This window comes from Ciconia boyciana, chromosome 7 (genome assembly GCF_034638445.1).
Source record: "Ciconia boyciana chromosome 7, ASM3463844v1, whole genome shotgun sequence".
NCBI lineage: Eukaryota > Metazoa > Chordata > Aves > Ciconiiformes > Ciconiidae > Ciconia > Ciconia boyciana.
The window spans coordinates 16,732,061-16,743,478 of NC_132940.1; the positions used below are offsets into that span (position 1 = coordinate 16,732,061).

Sequence of the window (11,418 nt, forward strand, 5' to 3'; positions counted from 1 at the left end):
CTCCTCGGCGCACCGAGCAGGACGGCACTCGGCTTAAAAAGCGTGCTTTCTCTCAAAGGCTTAACCGAAGCCGCCCCAAAGCGCGGAGCCGCCGGCGCCCCTCCAGCGGGCGGTCGCCGACGGCGGCTGGCGCGGCGCGAGGCCGCTCCCCTCAGAGCCGCCCCGCGCGCGCTGAGCCCAACCGCCCCTCGGCCGCCCCCTCGGCGCATGCGCGGCGGGAGGGCCATCCTTCCGGCCGGCAGCCCCGGCGCAGGCGCAGCGCGTGCTCTCCCGGCGGGCGGGGTCAGGGGTCAAGGGTCAAGGGTGAGGGGTCAGTTCCTGCCCGGCGGCGGCAGCATGGCAGGCGACGGCAGCGGCCCGGTGGGCTCTGCGGCGGAGGATGGGGGGTCGCCGGCCCCGGAGCGGGTTCTCTTCCCGCCGACCTTCAGCGTGTCCGAGATCAAGAACAAGCAGCGGCGGCACTTCATGTTCCTCCGCTGGAAGCAGCAGCAGAGGAAGGTGGGGGAGGGCCCGGCGCGGCGGCCGTTACCGGAGGGCGGGGGCGGCCCCGGCCGGGTGGTGGGTCTGGCTAACGGATCGCTCTCCCTCTCCCGCTAGGAGAAACTGGCCGCCAAGAAGAAGCGGAGAAAGGAGCGAGAAGCCCTCGGAGACAAGGTGAGGGCCCCGGCCGCAGCGTGCCGCGGCCCCGCGTCGTGGCGAGGCCGTCCCCGCTGCAGGGGGGTGGTGCTCCGCCGCGAACGGGGAGGAGCTCGTCCTGGGGATAACTCTTCAGCTGAGCCTTGCGCTGGGGGCTCTTCAGTTTCGTGAGTGAAACGGTTTCTCCACAGACTTCAGTGGAGCGGAGCGGTGATCCCGGTGCTCGCTGGCTGTGGTAGCCTCGGGGACGCTGTGTTGGGCAGTGGAGGTATCAAACGGTTGAGCTTGGAAATGTTGTTGGTACTGTGTTAAATGATGCTGCCATCGGGCAGGGTGAGTTTTAAGCTAATAATGGCACAAAAGCAGGCCTTCCCTGAAAAGTCTTCTCTGTCCGATGGCTGCGGCATTGTGTTGATGTTATTAGGAATTATACTCTAATAAGTAATTTCTGTATGAATTAAAACGATCAGATCTGACCAAACCCTGCCCAGACCAGTTGTCTGCTTGTTTCCAAGCCTAGCCACGCACAAGGGTTTTGCCTCTTTTCCTGAACTACTTCAAAAGCATATTGACAGTTGAAGACAGTCCCTTGTGAGTTCCTGTATTATTATAATCTCACGGGAGTAGTGTAAGTAACAGGGTAAACATTAGAGGCTATCAGTTGTTAAATTGTAGGTGTCAAAACTAATATGTGTTGCTGTTGAAAGTAGAGCTTTTTTCTTCTGTGGAAGAGAAGAAAAGTGGATAGAAGGTTCCCCTCTTTTTTTTTGTTTTGTTTTGGAACCCCGTTTCTTAATTAGACTGAAAATAAGCAGTGTCACTGTTCTAGCGATGCTTCTCCTCCATGTGATTCTCTGGTGTCCCAATACCCGCACATATTTTTAATCAAGGCGATGTCGTAACTTCTTTTTTGAAGGCTGGCATAAAATTAATAATACTTCTAATTCTGTGTAGAAATATACACAATATCATTGTAGTATGAATGTGTTTTTCGCAGTACATGTAAAATTACATGAATGTGTTAATACACTTATTTATTTTAGGCACCTCCAAAAGCCATACCAAAGACTATTGAAAATCAGAGAGTGTATGACGAAACAACTGTAGATCCCAATGATGAAGAGGTAACTGCTTAATTTCTGCGTATGCTATTAAGTTAACCACTTTTTTTCCAAGAAGGGACATAAAACGGATTGATGAAACTTAACATTCACTAGTCTCCTGTTAAGGTGTTGATGAATTACTTTTTATATGTGATGGGTTCACTAAGAGATGATGTCATTCTTTCATTATCTACATTAGATAATTGCCTTTTGCATTACTGTTATTGATTGTAAAACCTGCCAATGTTCATCACAGTAGATTCTTAAAAATGTAAAAACCACATGCCTTGTAATGATTAATTATAAGATAGATCTTGTGAATTGAAATTTTTCCTACTAAATTCATTTTCATCAGAAATTAGATCAGATTGAACAATTGTTCTTCAATTATTTTGTATATGGTGGATTAACAAGACTTCCGTTCTTCCAGGTTGCTTTTGATGAAGCAACTGATGAATTTGCACCATACTTCAACAGACAGACAGTTCCCAAGATTCTTATTACAACATCAGACAGACCTCGTGGGGTACGTATGTTTTACTTGGAGAGTTCTGAGCAATCAACTGGTTATAAGATACCAAGGTTTTCATACTATGATTGGTAAATTAAAGCTGAAAATAGTAGCTTTCACATGGATTTTTTTCTGCTGTTTTATTTAGTGACTATCAATAACCTTGTGTATGTATGTACTCTATTAGTTTCTCCAGCACTGTTTGTTTCCTTCATAACAAAAACCCACCTCATGCATATGTTCTTGTATGTAAATGATCTGCATTACGTAATTGGGGAGATTACTGACATTTGTGAAAACCATAAAAGAAGTGGGTTTAAAAGTAGGAAAAACTCCTCAAACAGTTTATCTGGAAACTCAGACATTAGTACCTGAAGTAATAGTTATATTGTATTTTGAAATGTTATGAACTTTTTGTAAACCCATGTCCTTAATAAATAATGAGTTTGGAAGTGATGCTTTTGGAATGCTTTTGGAATTTTCCTGCTTTTTTATGATTGAGGGAGGGGAAACAAGATCCTTTTTAAAAAAAAAAAAAAAAGTCCCCAGTGTGCTGTAGTCTTTACTGCAAATAACATTTTTTTCCACTGACTGAATGAAGTGATTTAATAGCTTGTCTTCAAATGTTTATAGAGATACTGGAAGTAATATATCATCAGAGAGGGCAGTTGGAACGAGCAACCCTCCATTCCCCTAATATTTGAATTTGGCCCTGTATTTACCACATTGCCATTTAACTCACCTGTTTTGCAGAGAACAGTGAGATTCTGTGAACAACTGTCTACTGTTATACCGAACTCGCATGTCTACTATCGAAGAGGACTGGCTTTGAAAAGAATTATTCCACAGTGTATTGCAAGGGACTTCACGGATTTAATCGTCATTAATGAAGATCGCAAAATACCAAGTATCCTTTTGTGTATTTATTAAAATAGATATACTAGCTCTGGGCCTATTAGGGAAAGAAAATAATTCTGTAGTGTGCATCAAAGATCTACTTTAGTCTGGATTTTTTCTCTTCACTGTGCAGCTTACAGTGTAACTACAGAGTTAAAAATCACTGTGCCAACTTGAATATCTGATGGCTAATGGAACTTGGAATTATTTTTAAAAGTGTTTTGTTTTGCTTTTAAGTTTGTAATGCATGGATAAACATTGTTATTGTTTCAGTAAATTTAACAGTTTGATTAATTAAAAAGTTTTTCTGACCAGGAAGTTCCATTTAGTTTTGCTGACTAGATAAAACATTACTAATTAATAAGTGAGAACATGGTAGAAGATAACTCTGGTTACCTATTGAAACAAAATTTAATGGACATACTTCAGAACACTAGTTAACTCGTTTATAAATATATGTTCAAAAATATAATTAAACCTTGTAAATCAGGCATAGATTATGCATATAATATTCTAATGTAATACTGCATTTCACAGAAAATGTTCCTCTGTAAATTACATATTGAATTTTACCAGCCTTGTTTTTTTTAACTCTGTGAACAGATGGTCTTGTTCTAAGTCATTTGCCTGATGGTCCAACTGCTCATTTTAGAATGAGTAGTGTCCGTTTACGTAAAGAAATAAAGGTGAGATTCCAACAAAATTTAAAAAATGGGTAGTCTGTTGTTTCATGATAAATACGTTCAGTCTACTTGAACTGTCAAAACTGGTTACACTTTTGGAAGATTCAGCTGATCTTGTAAAGGTGGTTTTTTTGTAAGCTAACAGGAGGCCAAGGAGTAGTATATTCTGCTTCCATAAGCAGCATATTTCCATTTTCATAGTTATTTGCTGAATTTCTTTAACTGTCTGCCAAGTATTTTTATAGTCGTGCCAATAAATAGCAGCCGATAACCTACATCAATAGGGATACCCAATGTTTAGTATACACACAATAGGGTATATAAAAATCAGCAATATAAAAGATTTCAATAGATGTAGTTGCTAGTCTTGAATAAAACCTAGTTTTTCTTATTCTTACAGCCCTGTCACCTCTTCTGTAGTTAAATAATTTGCAGTAAAATGTTTTTTTTTCCCTTTTGAAATAAGTAATTTTTAAACTTCATCTGTTCTTATTAAAGAAGAATCCCATATACTTAGACCCATATGCTCTTAGTTGGTATTAGTACAGAGAGAAGACTGCTGTGATAGGTAGACTGCATTATTTGGTATAACGGGTGCTGCCAGGAGTGGAAAGTGGTGCAGGAAAGAGGAAATGTAAAATTATTTGTGCTTTTCCATTCGATTTATATTGTTGAACCAAAGATCCTTATGTTACCAGCTGCTCCTTTACTTGTGTATGAACTTAGGTTGTGTTTGAAAAAATGATTGGGGCATGTTATCCACCCTGTTAGAAGTTGGCCCTGGCTGTCTTCCCCCTATTTTATTTCAAACTCTTCTTTGATAATATATTAAAATCCTTTTGCATTCGATCTATTCTTTGCATTCTTATCTACTACTTTCATTTCAGCGGAAAGGGAAAGAGCCCACAGAACACGTACCTGAAGTAATCCTGAATAATTTTACAACACGACTCGGCCATTCTGTTGGTCGCATGTTTGCTTCTCTCTTCCCACATGATCCTCAGTTTATTGGAAGACAAGTAGCTACATTTCACAACCAGCGAGACTACATCTTTTTCAGATTCCACAGGTGACGTTTTCCACAAAACTCAAAAATGCAAGAAAACGTTCTTGTAACTTACTTCCTAACTTTTATTTTTTTCTTCCCCAAGATATATCTTCAAGAGTGAAAAGAAAGTGGGAATTCAAGAACTTGGGCCACGTTTTACATTAAAGCTGAGGTCTCTTCAAAAAGGAACCTTCGATTCCAAATTTGGAGAATATGAATGGATTCATAAGGTATGTCTAAGTCATGACAATAGTCCTGCTTGGGAAGGGAGAGTAAATCCAACATGAAACGTAACCACAAATCTTAGCCTAAAAAGTGGTGTAAGTGCAGTTCTCAATACGGAAGTGTTTAACTGAAATATTTAGAGGTGTATTTTGAGAAATATGCAAAGTAGAAGTATTCTACTATATTGCAAGTCAAAAATAAAGATAGCAAGGATGATGAATATCAATATACCATGACTACTTATTTGCAGAATGTAATTTCTTTAACATACACATATAAGCAAATGTGAAAAATGCTCCCCTGGTATAAGCTGTTCCTGGAAGCCTAGTAAACTTGACTAAAGCTATTTTTGTGCAAGGCAAGTGCAAGAATCATAATGTAAAAATGATTAAGCTATTTACATAAATGTCACTGCTTAATAGTGAATGGAAAGTAACACTGATGTCTGTACATCTTCAAGTGAAATGGAAGTATTACTCTAGGCAATGATAAATTACTTATCCAGTTATTTTTACCATGGAATTGCAGTTGATTGGCAAAACTTAGAAGTGAGTATCCAAGCTATACCGGAAGGAAAATGCTAATACTCCTGGTGTAGTCCATGAAATGGAAAATCTTGTTTGTTTTAAAGACACTTTGTCTACTGTCAGTAGACAGAGAACTGCTATATGTTCTTTAGTTCTAAATCACTAATCTCTAATTCTTCTCCCTTGTTAGTCTTGAAAAGCTGACTATAAAGACTCAACTACACTGTAACTGGGACAGGTTTCACTCACTACCCTACTGTAAACTGGAGTGGTCATCCTTGTTTGTATCCTGTTGCATGAATTTGCTGGTTAATAACTTTTCTTTTAAATTTCAGCGCCGAGAAATGGACACAAGCAGAAGAAAATTTCACTTATAAGGGACAGCTATCTGCCAATTGCTGGTGACCAGAAATACAACAACTGCTTTGAACTATGGATTATCTCAGACTCCTAATGATAATGATACTGAACAGTATCTGTCTGCAGAAAGACAAACTGCAAACATTCAAACTTTACACAGGAGCAGATCGAGTACGATGCATCTTTCTTCCTATGTTTGTAGCTAAATCCAACATGACAAGGACAGTGACTCTCTTTCCAATTTAGCAGGAAAAACTATGGCAATGTCAGAGCAGCCTGTAATTTAGCTATCACTGAAGATTTGCCATGATTGCTGCTGTGCTGTAGAGAGAAATTACACTTTGCAACATCAAAGACAGTAAATATTTTGGTTAAAGATATTCTCAAAATAAAGTATTTCTATAGTTGTACAGCTTTTTTTTTTCTGTTAAGCAGCTAAACTCAGATGTCTTCCATTAATCAGGTAAGAGATAAATAGTTTAGACCTCTTCCTAACTTACAGTATGCTGTTCCCTGACAGTATGGCGAGTTTTCCAAAAATGGTCTCCTAGCTAGAGAACATTGAGAAGGCTGTATGCAATCCAGGAAGTCTGTGGTATTTTATTTCATTAACATCTTGCATAAATAGCCGTGTTGCTGAAGTTACAAAAATAATATGCTTGACTCCTACAGGTATTTCTTCTGTGGATGTCATATTTAAAAGAGGTATATACCCAAAGCAGTTGATACTCTTGTACATAAAAAGAAATAAACACTGATGGGAAAGAATTCCTAAGGCCATCTTACAGGAAGTATATAAAGCTATCTCACCTAAAAATGCTGCTCAGTTGAACATGTGAGGTCTCTGAGCAGGGTTTTTCCCATTAAAATCCTAAAAATGCTTCTTCAGCCTCACAGCTATACTCAAGTTGGTATTACCTGCAGAATAAAGTACTGTTCTGCCTTAAGTGTGCACATTCACTGGCAGCTAAAAAGCTAAGTTTTTCTTTGAATTACTTTCTTTTCATATGCAGCTATAAGAAGTGCTTTTTCACATTTACCTAAAGAGTAAGATGGCTCATAGAGTAAGTCATCTACTAGGGTAGAATTCCTCTTTAAGATAAAGAATAATTAAGTTACTCTTTATTTCATATCTATGATATGGGACAGCTGTATAGTTGAATTATAAACTAACGGCCAAAAAAAACTTTTCCTGTTCTATTTCTATTACACTTCTAAGTATAATACTGATGACTCCTCATTGTTCTGTAAGACTATCAACCCCAGGCAAACTTGGGGCAGCATGGAATATTTAAAGACAGATTCCTGCATGTGCTCTCCAGCTGCTGCAGTGGTGCAGTAACTGGTGAGCTGTCAACATATCCAGAAGGTAATCAACTTGTTACAGTAATTTCAAGACCAGACTAAGTCAAGACACTTTTATTTTTTGCTTGGCATATAAAACTGATTCCCTTATGAAACAGAAGTATTGTAACTAGCATACAGTTCATTTGGAGAGGTAGATGGTAAGAGGTTTGACAACAGTAGCAATTTTACAGTTAGATTTGGCACATTAAAGCTAAGCTTTTGTACAGACTTCAAACCAGGCCACTCCTTGAGGCACTCTGCCCATACACACATCAGCAGCTAGGAAAAGATGCTAAAAGATCTGAAAAACAAAACCAAAATGTAGTTAGATAAGGATCAATGCTAAATGAAGCAACTCTATGTACCTTCAGAGTATGCCATGGACAGCTATTTAGAAAAAACCTCCTCTTTTCCCACAGCTGTTTTATAAAATAAACTTTTAAAACCATGAAGTTGTCCCCAAGGGTATAAGAAGATAATCAAAGCTGTTGCAAAAGAACTGAAGCTTAGTGTCTCCTGGAAGCCAAATTGCTAAGTGGAAGGACAGAAAAAGTTGCTCCCAGTAGGAACCAACTTGTAGTGGTCACAGTAGGCACCACTTGGTGCCTACAGAAATACCAGGCATCTACTTTGCCTTTGAAAAGCAGGGGGAGTCTGTGTAACTAACAAATTACACTTCCTCTTCACTGCACAGAGGTGGTGCTGACTGTGCAAACATGAACTCTTGTTGGCTCATCATAAAAACACCAGGATTACAACTAAGAAATTGCCTATTTTGAGGAAGTGCTTGCAGGAGATACAGTGAAGGAAAGAAATTTTCTGTGTAGGTAGTGTAACTAAGACTGCTGTACTAATGACTTCTGCCTGTAACATCAGCAGACACAAGTGCTCTGTTCCAAAATGAGAAAGGGGGAAGATAAAGGCTGTAATGGAGAAAGGGCAAAAAAGGCTCAGTATTTTCTGTGTATGCACATGTGTGCGTGAGACAGAGGAAGCATTACTTCCTGACATCCACACCCAGGAATTACTAGACCTTGGCAAGGCTCAGTGGGGAACTGTATGTGTCACCGATTAAAGTACAGTTTATTTGGCTCTTTATAGGTTATCAGTCTATAATGGTTACAGAGGATCTGACTTCTTCCTTGAATTACTGCTTAAAGCTGAAGCTACAGTAGTGTGAACACAAGTCAGTCTCCAAGAATAGTATCTTTTAAATAAGAATAGTTGATAAAATTCACCATAGAAATACCTTTAAAAGCTACAAAAACTCTAAAGCACATTTCAGTTACACTGCTGTAATTCATTGCTCAAAACAACGGGGGAAGTGTTGTTCTTTTTGTTTGTTAAATAGTTAAGCATCAACCTCTATACTGTTACTACTCTGGGCTTTACTAGCATGAATGACCTTGTTTATACACAAACTTTTTGGAAGTTTTCTACAGTCTGCTTGAGGGGAGAACAATTTTAAAGAACAATCTTAACAACTCAGTCTGACTGTGGTCACCTTTCTATAAAGCTGCCTAAATAACACATCTTAAACCTAGCAAACTACAATTCTTTGGGTGATTTAAGTCAGCTGCAAAACCAGAATTCTTCAAGGTTAAGACTCACTATGAGATTTCTAAGGATTGTGAACTATGGGTAACTGCATATCAGGTGCCTCCAAATGACGTATATGCTCTCACCCCCAGCAGATCCAAGTCGAGGGGCAATGGGGAAGAGGGACATGGTATAATTATGATGCATTTACTGTGGGCAAAATATCTAATTATTGTGACTCTCAGACTCTTGGTGAGATTACTGTGGATCTAAAACTCACCTTTCTAAATAGGTTAGTCTAAAATCTAATCACCAGAATTTTCAAGGAATGCCAGATTAGCAGTCTTCAGAGTGATAGCAGTAGTGCTAATGAACCTACAAAAGTTTTGGAATGAAAATCCAAATGAGTATTCAACTGTTTCTAGTTATTTAAACTGCAGTTATTTAAACTGCATGTAGTAGCTTATTTGAGTGGAGTATAGGCCTTGATACTATTCTTGGACTACATACTTTTTTCTTTTGGCTTTGAGGGTGTGTCCTATAGGGGACAGTGTTCTTCTTGGAGACCACCACTAACCTATCTCTGGAAGTGCTCTTTAAAAGTTTAAGAACTAAAGTCTGCTTTATCTGCCACAATCAGGATTCACCATATATGCTGTCAGGTGAGTAATCGTATGCAAAAAAAGGGAAATAATACCCTTACACAGAAGGAAGATACAGCAGAATTACTGTAGAGCCAGGTTAGTCCAAATAGCAGCTCAGTAGCAGCTGCCCCACTACTACTTTGCTGCACCAACAGAAACTGGCGGAAGCTCTGCAACAGCTAAATGCCACTCATAATACTTATGAACAGCATGTGTCCAGTACAGAGCTACGACCAGAACAGGGGCGGAGGGGCCCAAAATGGGGATCTAGACCAACACCAGCTGCACAAGTCAGATGTCTCTTCTGAATACTTTTAATACACGCAGTCTCATTTAAAGCCAGCTATTTTTAATGACAGAACAGTTTATGAATTAATTGTAATTCAAGAACTTACCACTGAAAGATACTGAAGTAGTTCACGTAATTACAAAAATGAACAAACTTTCTGGGGTCTGAATGGATTTGTACTTGATGATACTCCTGTCAGTAGGGGATCATGTTGTGCATTCTGCAGGCAGAACTGCTTCAAGTCTGCTGCAGCCTGAGAAACCTAGTCATAATAAAAGCTGGCATTAGAATTCACTGAACACTCTTTACTGAGGATGTAACTAACTCAAAAAGTATAAAGAATACTGCTAAATGATCCTGCAATACAGCTTATGTAGATTTTTATACAACAGTTTCATTGCAATTTTTTGGTTTCTTGAAGACAAGAAGTGGCGCAATATTAGAATAAGAATTAATTTGGAAAATTTTCATGTTAAACTTCTAAGCCTGAAGGGTAAAAGATGAGCAACATCTTGGAGATGGCTTTGTTAAATATATGAATATCCTTGTTCTAGCATAAATCATTTAAAAATACAGCCTATCGTTTAAGATGCTCTACTTGACTGAACTGGCATTTTATCTTCCCTTGGAAAGCCATCCTTATGATGAGATAGCATATAGGTTTTTTGGTAGGCTGTACCTACGTAAAAACAGAACAGTGAAAAAATTATTTGTCTTGCTTTTCTTTGCTGTAACTCTGCACTCATAAAAGAGAACAAAGTTTCAGAAAGTAGCATCTTCACCGGTATCTTGTCTTTGCAGTTTGCCCAGAGTTTCTCTAGTTTGACAGGGCCCACTCTCGCCCCCAAAATGCACAAGTTAAATGCACTTGGTATGCCTTGCAGCGAAGTCTCCATTTTATAGTGTCCAGGCCAGGCCAGCCCAGACAACCTGTGGTACACCCCGACTCAAGCTGCCCTTTTCACCAGAGTTTGATGGAAGACGACGCTCCCCAGAATAAGGAAATGAAAGGGGAGAGCGGGGCGCGTCCATCCCCCGGGGGCCGCGCTGCGGCCGAAGCGCTCCCCCGGGGGTCCCCGAGAGGCTGCAGGAGGCGAGAAGGCGCGGCGGGCCGGGCCGGGCCGGCCCCGCGCGGGCCGAGCCCCGGGGAGGCGGCGGCAGCGGGAAGGGACGCGGCTGCGCAGCCGCCCCGGAGCGCGGCTCGGCCGGGGAGGCCCGACGGCGCCCCGGGGCTAAACCCTGGGAGCGGGGCGCCGCCGCCAAGGAGGGTCGGCGGGGCGGGGCAGGGCAGGTCGGAGCTGGCTGCCCCGGCCCGGCCGCCTCCGAGGAGCGCCGCGGGGCGCGGCCCCCGGGGCGGCGTAATGGCGGCGCGTCCGCCCCGTCCCGTCCCGGCTCCGCTTCTCACCTTCACGCGAGTCACGCTGGCCTCCAGGCGCAGCTGCTGCACCACCTTCTTCATGGCCGCCACGTTGGAGGAGCCCGACATGGTGGGAGCGACGGCAGGCGGCGGCACACCCAGCCCCAACTTCCCGGCGCGTCCCAAACTCTCCGGCCCGGCGGCGCCTGCGCAACCGCCGCCGCGCCCGGGGCCGGGGCCGCCGCCGCGGGG

General features: G+C 41.6%; 2 protein-coding genes across 2 annotated transcripts; one reads left to right on the forward strand and one right to left on the reverse strand.

The window, feature by feature from the left end:
• The first annotated feature begins 302 nt into the window (after positions 1 to 302).
• Positions 303 to 6,400, forward strand: RPF1 (ribosome production factor 1 homolog). Its single transcript, XM_072867662.1, has 9 exons — positions 303 to 498; positions 598 to 654; positions 1,680 to 1,760; positions 2,170 to 2,265; positions 3,004 to 3,157; positions 3,751 to 3,833; positions 4,718 to 4,899; positions 4,982 to 5,108; positions 5,966 to 6,400. The coding sequence occupies exons 1-9, from the start codon at positions 337 to 339 to the stop codon at positions 6,005 to 6,007; spliced, it is 984 nt and encodes a 327-aa protein (XP_072723763.1). The 5' UTR covers positions 303 to 336; the 3' UTR covers positions 6,008 to 6,400.
• Positions 6,401 to 7,393: 993 nt separating this feature from the next.
• GNG5 (G protein subunit gamma 5) lies at positions 7,394 to 11,405 on the reverse strand. The gene is made up of 3 exons (XM_072867663.1): positions 11,215 to 11,405; positions 9,916 to 10,071; positions 7,394 to 7,638 (listed from the first exon to the last, which is right to left on the reverse strand). Exons 1-2 carry the CDS (start codon positions 11,293 to 11,295, stop codon positions 9,946 to 9,948), a joined length of 207 nt encoding a protein of 68 aa, XP_072723764.1. The 5' UTR covers positions 11,296 to 11,405; the 3' UTR covers positions 7,394 to 7,638; positions 9,916 to 9,945.
• Positions 11,406 to 11,418: the final 13 nt, after the last annotated feature.